Source organism: Thermobia domestica, chromosome 16 (assembly GCF_964235325.1).
Source record: "Thermobia domestica chromosome 16, izTheDome1.hap1.1, whole genome shotgun sequence".
In the NCBI taxonomy this organism is placed as follows: Eukaryota; Metazoa; Arthropoda; class Insecta; order Zygentoma; family Lepismatidae; genus Thermobia; species Thermobia domestica.
The window spans coordinates 84,591,923-84,615,972 of NC_137469.1; the positions used below are offsets into that span (position 1 = coordinate 84,591,923).

At 34.4% G+C, this 24,050-nt stretch overlaps 1 protein-coding gene across 1 annotated transcript in view; it reads right to left on the reverse strand.

Moving 5' to 3' along the window:
* The window catches only part of Abcd3 (ATP binding cassette subfamily D member Pmp70), a 59,377-nt gene that overhangs the window by 9,728 nt on the left and 25,599 nt on the right, over window positions 1-24,050 (reverse strand). Inside the window, exons 8-14 of the mRNA XM_081742700.1 lie at window positions 20,711-20,923; window positions 18,183-18,252; window positions 12,241-12,338; window positions 11,617-11,812; window positions 5,488-5,666; window positions 2,730-3,005; window positions 750-911 (exon numbers count right to left, since the gene is read on the reverse strand). Coding sequence (XP_081598826.1) covers window positions 750-911; window positions 2,730-3,005; window positions 5,488-5,666; window positions 11,617-11,812; window positions 12,241-12,338; window positions 18,183-18,252; window positions 20,711-20,923 — 1,194 coding nt within the window. The remainder of the gene's footprint in view (window positions 1-749; window positions 912-2,729; window positions 3,006-5,487; window positions 5,667-11,616; window positions 11,813-12,240; window positions 12,339-18,182; window positions 18,253-20,710; window positions 20,924-24,050) is intronic.

Consider the following 24,050-nt stretch of genomic DNA (forward strand, 5'->3'; position numbering starts at 1 on the left):
ACCGGCTACCTGTACCAATATGTGCTTATGTGGCCTATCAGAACAGTTATGCATGCCATGTATTACGATGAACACTGTATGTTGTTGAATACACTGTGTAATATATTCGAGATGTCACAAGGGACATTGACGAGATATACAATAATGGTGGAACGATGGAAGTTGAGGAAACAGGAGAAATTCAAGAAATAAAACGTACAAGGTCTTCGACTACTACAAAGTTCACTTGATGCTAGCTGAGATCGAACCAGCGAGCCCATGCACCAGATATGAACGCTGGATATTCTTAAATGCGTTTCTACACCAAGAAAAAAAGAAAGAAAAAACTACAGAAACTCCCAACATATGAAGATAAAACAAAAATTATGACAAAAACTCATACAAGACACGTGCAACTATATCTGCTTTCTGTACTTGTTATCATCAGAAGAGCAGTTTTGTACAGCTCTTTACGCATTTCCTTTCAGATGTCCCTATGACCATACTTTTATTGTACACATTACAATGCTTTAACTTAACCATTTTATTGTTTCTTTTTAATTCAAAAATATGAATTGATTTTAGTTCAAATAATGCCAGTTTTTGCAGGTAATTTGTGGAAACTAATAAAATTTTTCATTTATTTTTTTATTCAATTTACTTTTCTAAACTAGAGCCCTGTATTAGTAAAATTAATAATCTTACCCATTATTTTAGTTAATTTTTACTCGAATAAAAAGGAAGAATAGGTTTTTATCTGTACAACTTACTTCGTGATGCTTCCATAGAGAACGGCGATGACTGACTGTGAATAGTGTAATCCCAACTTCACGACAATATTGATACATTGATCCTTCTACGTCCACACTCACTGCACTGGTACATTCATCTAAGATTGCGAACTGAGGGCAATGATAGAACAACCGTGCCATCTGGAACAAACAATTAAATTTGATTACACCAATCTAATATAAATAAAATAAAGAGTGTGTTTGTGTGTGTGTGTATCTGTCTGTCTGTGTGCAGCCTGGGGACCAGACGAGGGCACCAAGAGTTACCAAGTTTGGGTCACGGGTACTTTGGTCCAGGCCCCAGACTAAGACGAAGCAATTTTTTAAAAAAAATTTCGAACCAGGGGGTCTCAGGGGGCGTTTATCAGGACCGGTCTGGGGACCAGACAAGTTGACCGAAAGTTATTAAATTTTGGTCACGGATACCTTGGTCCAGGCCCCAGACCAAGGCGAAGCGTTTTTTCAAAATTCGAACAAGGGGGGTCTTTGGGGAGCGTTAACCTGGACATGTATAAATAGTAGAAAATCACCGATATTAGTGTTGAATTCATAGTTTTCGTGGTCGATGAGATCAATGGTGAAACTCTGATCGCATTAACTTCCAAATTCACCCTATTCCGCTGCGAGCCGGGGGGTCACGGGGTGGGGTGGGGGATACCGAGACATGTAAAAGTAATAAAAAATTACCAATATTAGTGTCAAATCCATAATTTTCGCGGTCGCTGAGATCAATGGTGACACTTCCATTAGCGATGACTTGCAAATTGAGCTACCATTGTATGCGAGCCGGGGGTTAGCGGGGAGAATGGGGATACCGAGACATGTAAAAATAGTCCAAAATGACCGATATTAGTGTCAAATACATAGTTTTCGTGGTCGCTGAAATGAATAGTGATACTCCCACAGGTGTTGACTTCCAAATACAGCCCCCATGCGAAGAATGGGTATATTCAGCTAGTTAAAAATAAGTACAGTTTTCTTTGATGTGCACAAAACGTAATTAACCTAAAATTATACTCAAACAGAATAACAGTTCATTTTCATAAAGGTATGTCAATATGCATATTTTAACTTTCTATACCCTGATAGCCCTTTTACTGCGAAGTTATTAACACAAGAAGATGTACAGAGTGGGAATATAAGTTTCTTGCAGGATGTTTCTACAAACATGTACAAATGGTTTGGACTTTTGTACCACTAATTCCAGCCGAAATGTTAGTATGTAAATTTAATATATACAATTACTTATCGAGCGTATGGAGCACATTTAAATAACTCAAATTACCCACCTAATAATGTTCCAATTTTTATTCTTCCCTATAATTCGAATGAATCACTCAGTCCTTCCTGGGAGGCACACAAAAGCTTAAGTCCTTTTTACAAAATATTCTTACATTATATTCTTGTCTCTACAGTCTCCTCTCTTTCCTTAGGTATAGCTATTTCTTATATTCAACATATAATACTACATGAATATAGCTCTCAAGACTAACAGGATTTACCTTCTTTTTTGTTTTCCAGACGTTCTTTTGGTAGATTCTTAAACAGTAAGAAGCCATAACGGCATTCATTCGAAACATACGGAAGAAGAAATATCAAAAGAAACACTACTAGGTGAATAATTTGAGTTAACGTACACAATTTTGACAATCAGGTCTTAAAGGCAAAGAACTATCGAACTGGATTATTTGTATTAAATTACGAGCTGTAGAAATTTTTCCTAAAAAAAGGTAAATACGAACACATTATTTCTGAATTACATCGAAAATGAAAATATGAAGCCAGAATAAACTTTTGCCTCCATTATCATTGAAGCAACACATATATGCTATACAAATCTAATCATTACAGTTTCAACACATTTAAAGAAAAGAAATAAGATCGTATATGTATATATATAAAACAGTATTCACGTCGTATGCAAAAACATGAGCATATATATATTAATGCCCCACCTACCGCAATACGCTGTTTCTCTCCTCCAGACAAGACATCCATCCAATCAGCGACAGCATCCCATCCGCCTTCACGTTCCAGTAAGTAGGATAGTTTTACTCTTTCTAAATGGCCTGACAAATCCTTATCTGTTACTCCTAAACGCTGCATTTCTTCTAGTGTATGTGGGTAGATAACCTGATCTCGTAATGTTCCTAAAGTCATGTATGGTCTTTGAGGAATATAAAATAATTTCCCTTGGTGAGGTTTCGTCAGTGTTCCCCCAAATAATGGCCACAACTACAAAGAAATTGAGAACAGGATCAAGATTTTCCTATTAATTAATATTTGGCACAAAGAACTTATTTGCTATTGTAGGAAATGCCACATTTCTTCCACAAGATACATCAATCTAGTACCAAAATTACCATGAGTATTTGTTACTATGAACAGTCACGACAGAAAGAAAGTATTCTTCAGCTGACAAAATTTCTTTTTCTAATAACTCAATAATAACTTAACCTATTACAGTACCGATTTTAGCAAGTTATCAAATTATAACTATTCTTAGGACAAGAACAAAAATGATCCAAATTAATTCATTTGTTTCCGAGTCATTAGCAAAAGAAAATTTGTCAACTGTCAGATACTTTATTTTCCATGTGTATCATGTAAACTGATATTTCTTCCACAAAGCAAATTGCGTTAAAAAGAATATATATATATATATATATATATATATATATATATATATATATTGTACATAAAATTTATTAAACTAGTTCTGTAGTGCCTTGAAGCATTACCAAACTTTTGACACAAATTCGTAGGCTGTAGTCTTGTTAAGAGGTGAAGTTGCGATTTTGAAATGAAGCGATATAAAATTCAATCTGCAATCAATGTGGCGGCTAAACCAATTAGAGAATCGATGCAATTTTTACGGTAGGCTGATTTTCCATACAATCTGTTTCTGTACTTAAATTTAAAACCTAAATATTTCTTTTACCTCATAAAAGAGCACAAATTAGGATCGAAAACACAAATTCGAACAAATTAGGCAATTTTTCAACGAACCATGAGGCTTATAGATATCCAACAGATATTCTATTGTCCCTTTTGCCAACATGAGACACTTCTCTCAAGAAATGAGACAATTTTCGAGAAGCAAATTTGATTATTTCCATCTACAAGAGGGAAGTCACATTGGCAGAGTCGGCAAAACCCATTTCACCCTACCAGCCCATCAAGCTTTGGGCGTCTATTGATATTTCACTTTGAAAATATTCTTTAAATTCTGATGTGAGGACAAATATTACAGGGAAAATATGAACAAATTTGCTACTGAAAAATCATAGACCACTATATGTTCTACATACGGAATTACTGAACTTAATTTTAAATACTTTGCTCAGCACAAAGAATTCACACTTTGATAAAAAGGAAAACATTGATATTGCTACTATTTGTTTCACTTGACTTCCTCAATCGATTTTGTAACATTCGGTTACATAACCATTAACAAACATATTTATCAACAGTGTAATTTGCAACGTACAAAATCTAACGGTGAACAGTTAACTAGCTTCAATTCTCGTACACTTATATTTATTAATTGGTAGCATTCAATTTCGATCTTTCTAAAGTAGATGAATAATTCATTCGACCATTCAAGTTCAGCACCAAGAAATAGATCTATTTCAACGTAGGATCTGAGTTACGGTGTTCGTACAGGGAATCGAACTCCGGTATCTCATCCAAAAGGTTGCTTTGCTAAACATATAGACACGAGGAAGCTCCAAAATATGAGTGAAGATTTACAAGTCTAGCGGGAACTGAATTTATTAAACTTCCGTCAGTGTTTTCCATCTTAAACCAATTTTACACGACTTAACAATTGACTATGCTCTACTTCTTGGTATTTTACCCCCCCCCCTTTTTTTTTTTTTTTTTTAATGAATTGCAAGTGTAGCTCACTGACATATTTGTATAAGGTTTCGTATTCTTACTTTCAGTAACATATCAGAGAGAAATCAATTTAAAAAGTAGTTCAAGAATATTCATTTGTTTCTGAAATGATTGAAAGAGGAACATCAGGTGTTAAATTCCAAAATTGTAAAGCGAATTAAGAAAGTAATTTTATTTCTTTATCATAATTCCTATATGAGCATCGAAAGTAAACAATGCTTCAAAAATTTACTGTATGAGAGGGATGGTATCTGGTAAATCCAAACATGAGCAATATAGAATTTGCATTTTTTAATAAAAACTAGAGTCCATTATAATTAGAATATCCCATTAATTTGGAAACACTGAGTCTATACGACGGTAAAAACTTATCTTTGGCGGCTTCTCGTGATATTTTTTGGGACTTCTTACTATTGTGTCGACAAAGGCTGTCATATTTCTGGAACTATTACAAACGTAAAAGACACGATAAACTTACAGTCGGGTAAATACTGTACATACGAACTTGAATATTATCTTTAAGTAGGTTAAAACGAAACTCCAACTTTCACATTAACTAGAAAATTTTCATTTGCTTCTTGCTACAACCCTTCAAAACAAATAAATACTAACAAATGAGACGTGAAGATTTTTACGTGAATACTGTAATTATACAGATGAATCTAAACTAGCGGAGACCTGAATTCCGCTGACCAATCCCTTTAGTCAATTAAGATACCAGTGATTTCCGGTTTTTTCTGTGTAACTTCATCATTGTATTGTATCGACAGACACTTAAAACAGCACTTCAGAAATATAAACAAATATGAATAATTACCTCTCCTAAAATTCGAAACAACGACGACTTTCCACAGCCATTTGGTCCACACACCAACACGTTCATTCCAGATTTTACTTCAAATGAAAGCTCATCAACTAGAACATCACCATTAGGAGTAATAAGAGGAACTCGGTCGAATTTAATAATATTATCCTTGTTGATAATTTTCCCACAACCTGTACAGGAAAAGCGAGGTTATCAACAAGATGTGCAGAGATTATAAAAGGAAGGTAGATCATTTTGCTCGCATGGGAAAAAGACTCGGGATGCTTGGCTCGGAAGCATTTACATAAGAGGTTCTTGATAGGTAAAGAAGGTGGAAAAGCAACATAAGACAGGAAACTTCGGGAAGCAAGTAATAATAATTTGTTGACATGGGTCCAATGGCAGCCTTTATTTCTGTGGCACTGAACCTACAGGTTTTTTAATTCATGAAATCATACATCGCGGCAGCTGAATTGACGTTTGGCGTAAACCAATGAGCTCGCGAAACCTCTAGTGACAAATCTGCTTTCAATGGACAAATATTGTGACATGTTCCTAAGGTTCTCATCTCAATAAGAATATACAATATGTCAGGCGAATCGGATTCCCATTAAGCGTTGGCAACGATGCTTTAAGCAGACTGGGAGTCATGAGAGCTGCGCTCAAGGTCAAACATCAATTCAAATGCCGTACACAACACACATTCATATTTCACGTCTTTATACATATTTGCGTGGAACAATAAACTGCAGTACGCGTTATTTCGAACATGAAGAACCTTGGAACTGGTGGTTCCTAACACTTCAGACTTCCCGCCGACACATTCGGTGCTCACTGCTGTTAAGGCTTGCTTCTTGCCTACTTTGGATCCATCTTCAAGTGAGAGCATACCTGAGAACTGTTGAGAGCATGTCTGGGAATTATGGTCTGTGGGGAATCCCTTGCGCACCCATTGCCTACTGCTGAAGAATGCATTTTTGAATGGCGTATGGTTAACTTCCTTTACGCTCATATGGAGCGTCCCTTGTGTTCGAAATAACCTGTGCTGCAATGTAGTTTTACCACGCTTTTGGACGACCCTAGCACTGAAACTATGCACTTTTCCCCCACATGTCTATATGAACTTCTTTTCTTATCTAGATGTGAGGAATTTTCTCTTACAATTTGTCTGTATAGTTCATTAACACCCTATATATATGATAACGGAGAATCCAGAAGAGGAAAAAAAGCGAAACTTTGCACAAAGCAACTATACTGAGGAGGACATCGTTTTACATATTAAACAACACCACCCACTGAACAGTTGCCATCCCAATATAAAGTTATATTTTTTCTAATGGCACTATGTCAGATTCTTACATATTTCAAATCAGCATGTTAAACGAAAACTTAAAATACCACATTTTTTATTCAGTGTTGCAAACTAAGGATTTTACTATTACAAACATCCAAAGTTTGGAAACCTCTATCACACATACAGCACAACAGAGAGGACAAGACAATGCATGGATACTATGTTCATGATATGACTTGTTTCGAATGAATAGAAACGAAGTTACAAGGGCATGAAAATTTGAATTTTTTTGAAAAGCTTTTTTTCGAAAACATGCTTAGGTAAGTATCATATTTAATTATTTGTGTGGTTTGCAATTGGCAAACAAATTAATTTGCCGTTTACAGAACTTCGATATCTTCATCTGTTCTGGAGCTTTGATAAACATCGATGAAGTTCGCAACACTGCTGAAAATGGCGATTTCTGGACAATATTTAAACTGATTGTTGTCTTCCTTCTCTTTTATAGCATTTCAGCAATAACTTTTAGTAGGAGTAATTATAACAAGTATTCGCAATTACATAATTTAAGCAGTGCTGCAAACTTCAGCAATGTTTATCGTATCTTAGGAGCGGTTTGAGATATCGAAGTGCTGTAAATGGCAAAATAATCTACCTACCATGACCCTAGTATCCAACGTTAAGGCACTTCCGATGTGCACTGTCTTGTCCATCTCCATTGTGCTGTATGTTTAATAGAGCCTTCCAAACTTTGGATGTTTGTGATATCATAACATCCTTAGTTTGTAACACTGAATGAAAAATGTAGTATTTTAAGTTTTTGTTTAACATGCTGATTTGAAATATGTAAGAATTTGATGTAATGCCATTTCAAAAAAATATAACTTTATACTGGGATGGCAACACTGTTCCGTGGGTGGTGTTATTTAATACGTAAAACGATGTCCCCCCTCAATATAGTTGCTTCATGCAAAGTTCCGCCTTTCTCTTTCTTCTGGTTTCTCTATTATCATGGATATTCCAGATAAATTGTCCACTTGTCCACCCTGTACATATATATAACAGTAGCTCGACACTTCATACAAAACAAAAGGATATACTACATGTTAACTTGAAGATATCAAGTAGATTATGGAACTTTTAAAATGTTAATCGATCGGATATTTAATATATATATATATATATATATATATATATATATATATATATATATATATATATCGTTATGTAAAGTACTTTTATCACTAAAAATAAACTTACTTATACGACTGGAAATTTCTTTTAATCAAAAATGTTATTTTCTAAGAATATTCCATCACTGAATTGTTACGAACAGCATTAAAATATCAATTTCCAAAAATTAAAAAAAAAAAAAAAAAAAAAAAAAAAAAAAAAAGTAACAGGAACACTACTTGTAATAATCGATTTAACATTCTTTCCATTACTTTAATATTTCAATCTTTAAATATTTCATCTTTTTGTGAAATTCAGTAAGTTCTTCGCTATGTTTACAAGTTGTTTCTTTGTTTGGAGCTTAACATCTCTTTTTAACAGCAAAACTATGATACGGGAATACAGATTAAACTATGAACAAGATGAATTCCACAGGGAGACAAACACACGGTTTGTCACTTATTAAAAATCGGAATAATGACTGTTTAGATACGTGTGAGCTTTACTCAAGTTGCTTCGCTTCTAATATTTATCATGAATGCGACAAGGATGATTGGCACACGATTGTATTTTAGCATTGCAAGTTATCGGTACTATGTATTGGATTAATTTATCATATACACAATATGAATTAATTATCTTAGAACATTTTTGTAACGTTTAAATTAATAGCTTTTTTTAAAAAAAAGTGTAATGTAAATATCGACAGGAAGACAATGACAAACCCTGCAGTATCACCAAACTGATAGTATTGTCAAACCAGCATAAAGTTAAATTTCTTTTCCAAATGGTACTGCTTTAAGTTATTACATATTTCAAATCTACATGCTAAATGAAAACTTACAACACAAAAATAATTACACAGCGTTACAAACTAAGGATGCTACATCACAACTTCAGTCAAATGAATTTTGGGGGTCTCTCTCTGAACAATAATAGCGCACGTGAGAGGATCTGGGCAATGCACATACCAAGTACGTTAGTGCCAAATGCTATATGACATATTACAATATCACAGTATCGCGAGCGGTGATAATATTCAATGAGAAAAAGCAAAAATGTTTCTTCTACACGAAACAGGTAGCGCTTTCAGATGTTACTTCCTTCTTCGGCCTGTTAAAGACTCTAAAAGGATTTAAAACATGAAGGAAGGGTAAAAAATTGGTTAACCGGTTAATATATCTATATAAAAAAAAAAAATCTTCAGTCAAACATTAAATCACACAGGAATAGACACTTGTACACTGCTGTTCACTGTTTTCTATTCTTGCTTTCCAAATAGTGAAAGTATGTAGTGAAAAGATTACTCCAAATGATATTTATTTCTCCTCTATCCAGATTAAGTAAGGGCCTTAAAATAACTGAACACGTTCGTACCTCGAAATCTCGGAACCTGCAACAGTTATCCGGTTTAGCAACGCATCTTAGAGATTATAACCATCATATCGTGGAATCATGTTTAATTGAAAAAGCTAAAACAGCAACGGAAAGAAAAATTAAAGAATCATATTATATTCGTAAAGAAAAGCCCATACTTAATCTGGATAGAGGAGAAATAAATATCATTTGGAGTAATCTTTTCACTACATGCTTTCACCATTTGGAAAGCAAGAACAGAAAACAATGAACAGCAGTGTACAATGTCAGTGAGTGTCTATTCCCGTATAATTTAATGTTTGAGACAGTTTTTTTTTTTTTTTTTTTTTTTTTTTTTTTTTTTTTTTTTTTTTTTTTTTACATATCTTAACTGTTTAACCAATTTTTTACCCTTTCTTCATGTTTTTAAATCCTTTTTGAGTCTTTAACAAGCCAAAGAAGGAAGTAGCATCTTCCGAAAGCGCTACCTGTTGCATGTAGAAGAAAATTCTGCTACATTTTTTTTTCCAGTGAGTAGTAGCCTTTTTGCTTTTTCTCATTCCGCTGTATGATATATTTAGAATAAACAGGAACAACGCTACAAAGGGTTTAACATTTTGACTTTATTTTCAAAACGTTTTATTTCGAAAAACGGCTTAGGCATCACTTCCAATCACACAGATGTTCTTAAACTATGTTAGGTCAAACAAAAAGGATCATAAAGTCGTCTATAGCAATTTGATATCTCAAACCGTTCCAGATATACGATAAACATAGGCAAGTTTACAATACTACTTATAATGATGTAAATTATTTCAATTACAACTAGGGAAATCTGTTGCTGTAATGTTATACATAAAGTTGTTTCACACTTATAGTAGTAACTCAGCCTGATCTTGATTTGCCCACCCCTGCTCGCATACTTTCAATATGCCCTCAAGTATTGTGGTTCGACGTCTTTTGATGTTTCGTGTTAAGAAGCCAACGGCACGAAAGCATATGCAAACGTCTATATAAGCGCTACCTAGTGCCTAATAAATGGCATTATGTCATCATTCTAGATGATGCGTAGGTCCATTTAACCAGGTCAAAGCGGGTTCATGTGATGGACTACTGTCCTATCGATGAAAAGAGGCACACAGTGAATTCGTACATGCAAGGAAATTTTCCCTAAAGGGTTTATAACAGGACGTGGCCTATTACGTGCTACTTACTATACAGTACGTGTTAGATCCCATACACCAGCATGTCCCTCGCTTTGTAAGGCAATGACACCGTCGAAGTCCACATTCACCAAGACAAGGCCAGCAGTCACACCACCAAAACAACGGTGGTCCACATGATACAGGTATCAAAGGCTATTTCATTTAGACATACTCCTGTTAAATTGCTAGATGCATGATGGACTTTTGTGTCTTCTGGCCTATTACATCACAAATCGTCAAGTCAGAACACTTGAGCGAATCTGAAAAGTATGCAAGGACGAGTGGGGTAAAATGGATCAGGCTGTGCTAAATAGAAGCCACTTTCAACGGAAGCTCTGATGTCGTGTAATTGTTCATCGCCAGTGCTACCACATTCTACATGATCAGTGGTGGGAAAGGCATACTGCAGCCTAGGGCAGGCAGGTGTAACACTACAATAAAGATAAAACTATCTTCTGTAGAAGCAAAGAACACCAACAATAATTATAAAATGTTCCAGCAATACATCATTTTAAGCAGTGCAGCAATTTCTATCCACGCTTTTCACATCTCCGAAACGGCTGTGATATTATGTTGCACTGAACAACTTATGATTTTTATGTCTTTTGAAAACCATCCACATGACGGAATATAATATTTATTTATTTATTAAGGGTTTATTTAATAAACCCTTTGGAAAAAAGTAAAATAAATTCCAGATGCCAGTGTTTCTGTTTAATTTAAGTACATAACATCATAATTATAGTATTCGGCACTAACGTACTTTAGATGTGCATTGCACAGAGGTCTCCAATATTTCTATCTTTGTGATATTGCAGCGTCCTTCGTTTGCTACATGGACTCATATATGTGGCATTTGAAGTTTTCGTTTTAATATGTAGGTTTGAAACATGTAATAACCTGATATATATTGCAATTTAAAAAAAATCAATTTTATGTTCAGATTGACAAAATTATTAATCTGTAATCCAGAATATGTCAATGTCCCTTTCTCGATATTTGCATCGTACAAAATTTCGTCTACTAGTTTTAAGATTCAAGGATGTTTCAAGAAAAATGGTCTACCTTTTATAGGACGCATTTCTTTTGTGATCACTTTTTTCTTTAACTTACCTAAGTTGGTTTTCACTTTATGATCGTTTACCATTGTTCTCTCATAGTGTCCTAAATTTAAATCACCCAGAACTTTGATGAGTTCTGTTACTCGAGACGTATAACCAGCTAAACGAGTCATCTCTCGACCTGCTAACACTAATCGTCCAATAGCCTCTGCTAATTTAACTAACATACGGCCGCTGGTGTAGTAGTACTGCAATAAAAAGTTACCATTAAAGAATAATGCTGACTCATATAATTTATTTTGTAACATATATATGGTTATAGCAATATAAGGAGAATTAATGTTCACTACCCTTTACCAATTTTTCTCATTAAGATGTTAAAATATTACATTTCTTGTATTTCAAATTTGTTTCAACTTTTTGAATTACCTTTTTATTTTAGAGCAACTACGAATGAAATATCATAATAATAAAGAAGAAAATAAATAAATAAAAGGCACGAAAATAAAAATTTTAAAAGAAAGAAAAAAAGCAATTAATGAGGAGAATCTCATAAGATAGTGAAGTATTTTGTGTTATCTTAGAACAGAAATTTACAGCTGTTTAAAAAAAAAAATCTTTGAAAAGACGTGCTTATAACAAGAGCTTAGTCAAGAATTAAATTATTAATACTTACTTGCAACCTTTCCTGGTGTTCTGCTTTAGACAACAGTGGATGTGTTGGAGACAGAAACGGTATACTCACAGCCCAGTAACCCACGACTGTGGCAATATCTGTAACGGGAGATATTGTCAATTAATATATAAAGAGCTAAGCATTTTTAACTTCCAATCTTTACTTGTAATCAATATTTTTCGTTTACTTTCGATTATTTTTTTTGAGTGTCAACAATGGCATATGGAAAGGAATTATACTGTATAAATAAAACGAAAATTATTACCTTGTATTTGTACATCAAACATAATATAATTAAAAGCATGATGAGGAACTTCTATTATTATAAATACACTTTTATGATCTACAGGTATGTTGGTGTGTGGTAGACTACTAACTACACTTTTTATTTCTTTCCGGAGTAGACTTCTTGGAATATTGCTCAACAACATATAATTACCTATTATAGAGAGTAACTGTGTCAAGGTTCACTTGTATTTTGTTTTTTAAAAGTTTCAAAACGTCTTATAACATTTCTAGTTTTATTTACGAGATGTCCACAAAGTAACGAATATTTTGCATTTTCGCCACACAGGTCACGCCTTCTCCGTTAGTCACGTTCGATTGGTACTTCAACATCTTTGCGGGGCCCCAGTGGCTCAGTGGTAGAGCGTTTATATCTGGTGCATAGGGTCCCTAGTTCGATCTCAGCTCGCGCCAAGCGAACTTTGTGGTGGACAAATACCGTGTGTATGGATTTCCTCGGAGTTCTCCCGTTTCCTCCCATTTTCTTCATTCCACCATTTGATTCATTTCTCATCATCACCGTCTCCTTTAGCCTAGCAGGCATAACCGTGGGACGTAAAACTCAAATATTTTATTTCATTTTTTCCCAATATCTTCGCTCAGTTCTCTATGAGATGTGGTTGTATCACTTGCTATTGTGCACTTGTTGCGAGTTAAAAAATTGAGCGCTCCGCTACAAAATTCCACCTACTATGAGCTGAGGAGTACCGTCAAATGGGGTGAATAGAAACACATTTTTGGCTATATGAGAATATAAGTCTGGTAATGTTAAAGATTTCGCGTATCAGATTATTCCAAAAGAAAGGTCTTAATATGCTAATGAATTTCAGTAAACGTCATATTAATTTATCAACTCCACTTTTCTTCACCTTGATTTTTCTTAATGTTTCTATTCACCCCTACCCATGGGGTGAATAGAAACAATTACTTTATTTTCATTGTTGTTTCTTTTATACTATTGCAAAGGTAAAAAAAAAAAAAAAAAACAGCGTATTTGTTGAAACGAACGATTTATTTGATACCTGCAAGATATTAGTTCAATAAGACCAGTATTACATAAGTTACAAACTTATAAAACAATACAATGCACAATATAGGTATAAACGACCATATAGTTTTGATGATATTTGAATAAGATTTAAACCACTGAAATCATCAGGGAAACTTATCATGAGTTGAGTTGATTTTGAGGTTTACGTCCCGTTCAGTAGCGAGGCTATATGAGACGTGGACCTACTGATTAACGTAGAATCAGAACTACATGAGCTCCCGCCGGGAATCGAACCCGGGTCTCCCAGGCCAAAGGCGCATACGCTAACCGCTTAGCCACGAAGGGGCCCGAAAGTTATCATATACTTAAAGTGTGCTGACGAACTCCTAATAAAACCCAACAGTTTCGTTCTGAAAATTTCATTGTTTATGTGCTCTCTTATATGCATCATTTTCCCTTTTTGCACTTGGGTGCTGAATAGTCTCATCGAGTTTTAGCTTCTCATTTTACCACAGCAAAATCACCAGCTTTAGAAAACCATCATCTAGTTCGTGATCGTCTGGAATGTTGTCTTCTGGAGTGTTGTCTTTCTCCTCTTCCGACAATACAAAGGTAGGTTGAGTTTCGCTGTGATTTGATGAAAATGTGTCATTTTCAGAAAACAAACCAAAACTCTTACCAGAAACATCTATTCGTACTCTCTTCTTCCCTTATTTAATTTTTTCATCTTCTCTCATGCTTCTGAGAAGATCCATAAGGGAACGGTTTACAGTCTGAGATGACTTTTGCTGTTCTGTTTCTTCTCGTTCATTGTCTTTTTTTGGCAACATTCTCAGTTTTTGGTCTCGACAAAGGGGAAAAATTCCACACTTTTCAAATCCAGCCCTGATATTTTCCTCCTTCAGTTTCACACTTTTTTCTTTTTTCAGAAGACTTGGAAATTTGTTCTTAGAGATGGTTGATACATTTCTATCAGGTCCTTTTTTCTGCTCCTCAAGAATTTTCCACTCCTTGAGGAATTTCAAGAATTTCCCAAGAAGTGTTTCTATTCACCCCACTAATTAAAAATCATAACAATAACCCAGTAAAGTTAAATTTTGATTAAAAATAATTTACAAAAGCAAAACTTTTACTATGAACGTCAGTAAATGAAACAACAAACTACAAAATAGGCATATGCTCAAATGCAACAAATATGAAAATGTCATACTTACCAAGAAAGTTTAAGGAGCGCTAAAATACCGTGTAAGATTTCAGTAACACATTAATGCTACTGCCGTCTACCTCAGTGTTCCCAACTCAGTAAAACATTTTGTCTCTGCCCTGGACACTTTAGCCTTATAAGACTATGTTAAGAAATTTCAGTTTTCTTGATTAATTTATCGTCCAGATAAATCCAAAACTAATCTGGGAGTTTTGTTTCTATTCACCCCCATGTTTCTATTCACCCCATTTGACGGTATGATTTGATTCTTGAATGCACAGAAAAGCAAACTTTCAGAAATCTATCGTCAAGTGAACAACGTATATGGTGTGGTGATACAGTAATGAAGAAAGAAATCTAAGAAAGTAGTATGAACTGTTGAATAATGAAAAAACTGTCAATGATGAACCAAGACCCAGACCCCAATCAATCATCACAGATAACTTAAAGTGAACGACAAAATTGTGCAAGATAAAGACATGTAATTCTAAACAAGTTGCATCTTGTTTTCCCGAACATCTCATGTCCTTTATTTAGTGAAATTTATCTGAAAATTTGGCTAGCAACATTTGTGAGAGATGGGTCCCCCGGCAACTGAGTAACGAAAAACACAAGAGAATAGGCGCAGCAATGATCATTCTAACGTAGAAAGAAACGTCTTTCTTTATCGTATCGTTACAGGTAACAAGACCTGAGTATCTCACATCACTTCAGAGTAATTGTTAATCATTTGAATGGCATCATCCTTCATCATTCAAAAACGTCCCAAATCAAATAGACGCTATTAACGTAAAAACTCATAGTGACAGTGTTTCGGGATCGTCAGGATGTTATGTTATTGCATCTCATGCCACAAGGTACTACGATCAATGCAGCTCGGTATGTTGAGACTCTACACTAAAACTACGACAAGTCATTCAAAATCGGCGGCGTAGAAAGCTGTCCGGCAGTATTCTGTTGATTCATGACAACCCCAGCCCGCACACAGTTGATACAATTAGAGACCTACTGAAATAATTTGAATGGGAAGTGCATGCTCATCCACCTTATAGTCCGAACTTTGAGCCTGGCGACTTTAATTCACATTTGCTAAGCTAAAAAAAGTTTCTAGGCTGACAAGGTTTTGATAAGAATCAAAATTTGACGAATGCAGTGATCATGAATTTTAATGGAGTGGCAGCAGCCAAGTACATGGGTTACGCTTGTGAAGAGACATGACAAATGCCTAAATGTAGGGGTGATTATGTGTTACAATAAACTATGGAGTACTACTATACGAGAAATAAAGTGTTTCACTCAAAATTTGTTTTCAACGTTACTACAACCAAATGGTAGTTACCTTCTGGATATTTCTCGTACAATCTTCACCTTACTACATCTTTGATCTTTAGTACGTACCGGCTCCAAATTAATGCCTTACAGAATTTCTAGTGTGGCCTTCACTTTGGTAAATATATTGTTATTAAATTTTTTTTAAACATTGGCAATGTATGTCATGTACACTGAAGTAGATATCAGGGTTCATATTGTATCTTTTATATTTGGTGAAATTTTTGTCCAAATTTCAAGGAGGATAGAATGCCAGTGACGTATTTACTACGTTTTCGCTTCTTCTAAGATGTAAAGTGACATGTGCCCATTCTGACCAGTGTATCTTTACATTTGTTACTAAAAACATACAATACATATATGGCTCTTCTCCCTTTAACCATTTTACACACCATTAGGTCTAAATTTTCTTTCCCCTTCGTGAACAAACACTGGATTTTCTTAAGTAGGATTTCGCCATTGGTAAATGTCTTATGAAGTCAAGTTTACCAAGCCAAATTAATCAAAAAAGAATATGTCAAGATGCCGAGGTAATAAAGTAAATACTGAGTTCCTAAAGGTAACTCTCAATTGACTGTGAAGATCATGCATCTGTAACTAACCATATGGAAGGCCAGAGTCTTTCGTAGCATCACGGATTTGTATAATAATAATAATAATAATAATAATAATAATAATAATAATAATAATAATAATAATAATAATAATAATAATAATAATTGCCTTCGGCGCAGGCGACGTGGGATCAATTTGTGATGGAGCTCATGTGGTTCGGATCCCACGTTAAGCTGTGTATCCTCATCATATGTAGCCTCGCTGATGAAAGGGATGTTAAATTCAAATCAAACCAAACCAAAAAATAACAATATTTCCTAGTTAGTATGATGTTGCTTTTGTTTTATTATAAATCATTTCACTCAACCAGAACGACTCTCAATACAAAAATAATTTAGTAAATCTGAATGAAATCAGAATTACACTATAAACAGTGTATAATACTCAAGAATGGTCTTCCTTTTCTACATATTTCATTAAATTCACCGAGCTTCTTCAGACACACACTTCGTTATGCTTATCTCTGACTACTATAAAATATGCGACTACTATTATTACGTTACAAACTTTTTTTTAACCGTTATCATCAATAGCATCAAGCATCAGTCGCAAGGTACAGACGAAAGAAACCTTTTTGGTTCATCAATCTTATAATGTCATTTATTCTCACATAATCTATTCCGATTGTTTAGTAAAAAAAAAAAAAAAAAAAAAGTGACAAGTATAACTCGAAGTTTGAAGAGTGAACCTGTGCGACTGACTACGAGGAATCGAGTCTGGAAACTATACTGCAATTGATACTACTTGTCCTTTCTGACAACTCGCTGCGCGCACGTGGTGCTCAATAGTTTGTTGTCAGCTTTTGTGTCGGGTACTGAAATACGAAATTATTCACTTCAAGCAAATCTGTTTTATAAAATTAAATGACACAAAAGAAAACTAAAAAGAATGTTCTCAATAACCACCAGGTCCACTACTCAAGTTGACATTCGATTAAAATAATGTGCATATGTTTATTTCAAATTGACAACGTGGGTGGAATGTTTACCATTGCAGAGCTAGAGAAATGAGCCACTACAATTGGCTGAACGTGCTGTTGCCATAGAAAGAGTTCTTCCTGCCTGATTGTTATGGTCACGTGCAAGAAGGAAAAAACAAAGGAAAGCAACTGTTAAAAAGGGCAAATTGTGTCAAATGGACTATAGTTTACTGTGCCAGTTTCCTAACCATTAAACTACTCATTTCTTCCCTTTACCTACACACAGTTTTACTCTTGAAGGTCAATCTAGTCTGGGGATGGACTCAATCGCAAAGGGTCAACGCACAAGCACAGTACACCAATTTGATCTTCATCGAGTTATGCATTTTCAATCTTTATTGTACCTATCTACAAAAGATATAGTATAAAAATGTAAATTGTTTCCTCTATTCCTCACTACAATATGAGAATAAATATTTTAATTATGATATGCGATACAAAAACCAATGACTCTGACAAAGATTATTAAATCATATATTACCATCAAAAATTAGTTTCACCCTACGATTATAATCAATCCATGTTATACATATACTTACATCTTGCCACTATATTATCGACTATGCCCATGAAAAATTTGAACTCCAAAAATCTTTGAAGATGGCCAATCTAAAACAAAAATAACAATGAAAAGATTTAAGTTTCCTTAAAAGATATTACTCAAGTAATACTTTGAAAATATCAACATACGACGGATGCTACGAACCAAGTCCGATTATTTTCGCGCTGTGTCGTAAGAGTCAGCGTCCATAGCAGCATCAAGCATCAGTCGCAAGGTACAGAAGAAAGAAACCTTTTTGGCTCATCAGTCTTATAGTGCCATTAATGCACGATTTTACGTGAAATGCTTTTTGTTCTGTTTGGAAAAAAAAAAAAAAAAAAAAAAAAACTGCAAAAGGTGGAGAGATACATATTTAATCACACTACATAAGTATTTTCATTATTTTATATTTTACATAGGAGGTGCGAATTGCATTTAGCAAAGTCTCAGATAAAGAACATTGAGTAAATCTATCAATCCATCAAAAAGTTACGTCGATTCTTTCCGGATGACAGTTAAAGTCGATCGACGTTGACATTAGCACCACCTATTAGCGTAACAATCGATGTAACTGTCTGATGTATTCACAGAGCAATACTAATGGGTCCAAGTTAATCAACGACGCTCCTCCTCCTTCCCCATAGCGCGTGAGGGTGGTTCCGAAGAGTACAGCATTTTTGCTTTATTTTGCCCTGTAGAATAACATTCTGTTGTCCATGGGCGCCATGTTTAGAACATCCGATATAGTATATATTTAGACCTTATCAAGTCAATATATATATAAAATTAACTTTCATAAAGCAATAAATTTAAGAAATATGTTAATTTTCATAAAATTAAATTGCGCAAATAGTGATTAGCTCTCCTCTAAAGAAATTTTCTTTCTACAGATGCCAAGTTTTGTATATATATATATATATATATATATATATATATATATATAAACCTTCTCAGTATAAGTGTCCAAAGCATCATATACAACAAATCTTTCCAAGCTCTCAACTGACATTAAATAATTTGACAAATATTTTTATTGCATCAAACACAAGGTGCGCTAGACCATACTGGCAAAATACGGGTAGTATGAAATGTCATTTACGTTCATTTAATAGATGAAATACAGATAGTACCATGAAATGCATCATTTTAACGATGATAAATGAGCTTTTCAAGAATATAAGCCAGTTACACTCAACATTATAAACTCAAAAATTGAAGGTTGCTTGCATATGGAGTTAATCAGAAGTACGAAGACTGCTCGCATTCCTGAGAAAGAGTTGTTCATTTAAACAAAATCCAAAACGTGGTACAAACTGTTTCACAAATTAATTACTAATGGAACAAAATATAGTTATTTTATGAAAGACGAGAAGTAAAAACCCGGAAAATATTCATATTCGGGCATTGCATTTAATTACTGCAAAGCATATTTAATATTTGTTGGACTTCTATATTACACCATTTTTTTTTTTTTTTTTTTTTTTTGTGAGTTTTTAATTTAGAATCTCCCTTTAATAATCGTTAACTTGCCAAATTTTATATGTACATAATACCGACGTCAATGATCATTTTCAACATATTCATATATATCTGAGTTCCTTTGTTAAGAATCTAACCTGTAATTTATGGAAGGCACAGAACCTTGTATTAAAGGAACATTAAGTGAAGAGGAATCAGGTAATATAGCTATTATTACTCAGTTTCTTATGTGTTGGCATACCGTTCCTATTCTCAACCTATCCCTCTACTCCAATTCTGTAATTTCGTGTTTTTTATACACTCTTAAATCACAGACGTAAAGATCTGGCCATTCTACCCACGAAGTATTGAAGTAGAGCCACCCAGCTCTGATGCACGAATGCACTGCAAATCGACTTTCGGTATCTACAGAAACGCACATACTTGGTGATGAAGGATCTCTTGAATTTTGATTAGTTTCACTGACATAAAGATTTTAAGTTTTAGTTTACAAATTTTCCTCCCTCCGAACTCAGCCAACCTTCAATAAGAACTAACTTTGTGTGATTATTTGTTTACATTTTCACTCAATATTTTGCTTCCGTTTACTGCTGAATGCTTCTTTCAGGGACGAGCTTAAAAAAAAACTTTGTGTCCTTTTGGATTACATTAAAGTTTTATTCTTTCTTCATACATGGAAGACTTCTCTTAGTCCTAAACTTGTTAACATTAAGATATTAACGAGTAGTATACAACAACACTCAAGAATGCTTGCTAAAAATATTAGTGATAGTGGTTCTCTACGTGTAATTTTACACGATTTACAGGAAATTTAGTTTATTTATCTATCTATCTATCTATCTATCTATCTATCTATCTATCTATCTATCTATCTATATATATATATCTATCTATATATATCTATATATATCTATCTATCTATCTATCTATCTATATATATATATATATATATATATATATATATATATATATATATATATATATAAACATTAAATCCGAGTCAATAATTTAATCACCTGATATTCTTTTAAATCACGAATTACTTACCAATTTGTGGAACGAAGCTAACATTGTAGCTTTTTCTCTCTGATTTCCTTTGTAAAATGCAATCTCTTCTGAATTAGTTATCAACCGTGAATTGATATACCTAAATTCTCCTTCTAATTGCTGCTCAACTACAGTTAATCTCCCTGTAGGCCTTCTCAAGTGTGTAAGGAATATTCCACTTGCAATCAGGTACAGTATCATGACAGATGGAGTCTGTAAAATAAGGATCGAGACTTACTTTCATATATTTATTTAAACTTTTGCTTTATTATTACCATATTATTATTTTCTGATGTACACTAAACCTACGATTTATCTGACTTTGCATTTAACAGATAGAATTTGGCTAATGAAGCAAATGTAGTTGGAAGAAAAAAAAAAAGTTATTTTGATCAAGAGTGCCCAAAGGCTTGTTTTAGGGCGCACGTTGCGCCCATCAGATTATTGGGGGGGGGGATTTTTTCATTGGAAATGTTACAATCAAACTGGAGAATGGTAAATTTGAGGATGGAAAGATACAATTGGGGGAGGGGGGAAGGCCACAATGGCAAGTGCTGCCTTATTATGAACATTTCAGGCACTTTATATCTTTAATTAGTAAGAAACAATGTTCTTTCAGTCATACTGGCGTTTTCACCCTTCTAATACATAGTGGTAGTTTCTGTTATTAATATGCTATGTACACTAATATGTTGAATCTACATTATACAGCAGAATTTGAAATATAATATCCCATATAAAAATTCGCGATTTAAGGGATTTTTCATTTTACGGACCAATCGCTCCAATCAGTTCGCTAAATCGGGAGGTTTATGCACTTGTAATTAGTCAGATGATTATCAGATGATTCTAGGATTTCTCCATCCATTCATACATACACCCATTCATCTATCCATATATACACACACAACACACAAAAGTTTCATTTCAATAAATATTGTCATTTATCTGGCGGCGGATTTTTACAATTGAAAACATCTTTAATGGCAGAATTTCATAGTAGAACCTTAAAAAGTTTTAGCTAATCTTAATGATATTGTTGTACAACTGCTCGAACACAAACCCAATCTATAAACTTTTATTCTAATAGTAAATTAATGTAACTATTTTACCTTTACTTTCTTACTTTCTGACTTTTCTCTTCTCTGAATTTCTTATATGTCTACTGGTATCGGCCTTACTCCAAACATGATTCAAGTAACTACCTTTCTTTTCTTTTAAAGTTATTTTGTTAATGTTAAAATATACATGAATGTAAGGTTCAAATAGTTGCCGAGGGTACAGAAAATCTCGTCTAATTTAAGAATGTTGGATCCTTCTCGAAAATGACGTCGTCATATCTAACGACGACACAAGAATTACCAGTTAACTAACAGTGTAACAGTAAAGTACAATCAACTAAAGGCGCTTTGTTCGGACGGTCTCAGACAACTTAAATCAATTGGAGAGTACGTTTGAGATAAAGACAGGGGAGGAACAAGTTATTTGGGCGCAGTGATGGCAGTATGATGAATTGCGTGTTAAATCATGAACTTGCGAAGGACGGTGGTGCAGTATTGTAAGAATAACAGTAGGAGCCAAAGGTAAAGGATGCCCATATAGAATGACGAAGTAGGATCAGATGATCATTATTATTATTTCGTTTCGAAGTTGGCAGACCTATTTCTGTTTTCTTTCTTTCTTTTATTACTGTTTCGCTTGTTTTGGTTTTTGAGTCTGCTGAAGTTTACGTGAAGAACGTGTTTGTATTGTCTAAACATATTACCAAAGTGACCTGTAAGGTCATGTGATCTTACACACTGTAATTTCTTCTTATGAGGCTTGAGAAATCACAAGTATACGTCAAAAAACCACACACTCTTTTGAAACTGAAGGCGGGAATCATCCGCGTGATTGCAGGTTCGGCAAAGATATATGCAACAGTTATCAGTAATTTAGTCATTAGTGGAACTTACAAATGCAAACAGATTCAGTGAAGGGGACATGCCTAGCATTATACTTCATACGTAAATGTGAGATATTGCTGATTACATATATGTCAACTATAACCATTTACATGAAGCTATGTGAGTGCTTTCTTAAAAATAAATAAATGCAACGTCCTGATTGGAACAACTCTATCACATAGCTCAATTTTTAACAGAATGTACATTATCACAGGTAATACAAAATATTAGAGGTTTTGAGCTACAAAAACCGGCCGAATATAAACATATTGCAAGACAATCCTAAACCCCAGGAATTGTCAATAAAGCCACGTAGACTTTACTAAAGACACTACCATTTCAGTACGCATACCGCTGAATAGTCTCAATTAGTCAGAGTCACTTTAGTCACATTAAAGTGTGCTCAGTGTGTACTTTACACAAAATTCATCCTAATATTTCCGGTAACTAATGTACGGTACATTTCCTCTGACCATCGAATGTCCCACGAAAGAAATTGGTCATTTGTGATCCCTACATATGTATTCTTCACACATCAATTTAAGAAATAATCGAAGTTTATAACGAAGTATACAGCGTCAAAAGCCATAATTGGAATTCGAGATATCCGAGCAATTTATAGATTCAATCACTATGAACTCAGGAATGCAATGATCACGGACTTCCTGAAGCAAACTGTAATGACTAATCCACACACAAGGCAATTGGCAACACAGATGAAATCATCCCAAAGCACCATGTGTCGTCACTTTCGTTAATCATGACTTTTCTGCAGTCGGTCTTGACTTTTGTGCCACGAGCTCACACCACTACTGACTGTAAGATAACTCATTCTGAGTCAACAAATGCTTCAGAATCCTCGTGACGACAGATTTTGGAGTAGGATCATTACAGGTGATGAAAAAGAGATCTTTCTATATTCTCTCAGTGGTTATCAGTGGTTATAACCGAGCCAAAAGAACTATCAATTGTTCATGAAGTTGTTAATACATATGGTGGAATATCCATAATATAGTGTTCTAGGAACTCTTTCCAGACGATTGTGCTGTAGATGGGAAATTTTATGTTGGACAATTACGTTGAATAGATTCATGACGTTATGTGACAAATACCTAGCCTTGATCAACAGGAAAGACTCGGAAGGCCCGAGATTATCTGTCACCGAGTAATTATCAAGAAACTTAACGGCAGCTTGTATTGAAATTGGTACAACACCACGTATACGGCTCAGACTTCTCCCTTTAAGATTATAATTTGTTTAGTTCCCTACCGCATTTCCTACGAGGGCGGCGGTTCGAATGTGACGGAACTGAACAGAGGACAATGTGAAAAAAGGATGCGCTACGGTCCAAATTTACTGAATTATATCTCAGTTTATTGTAGGTCTCGCGTAC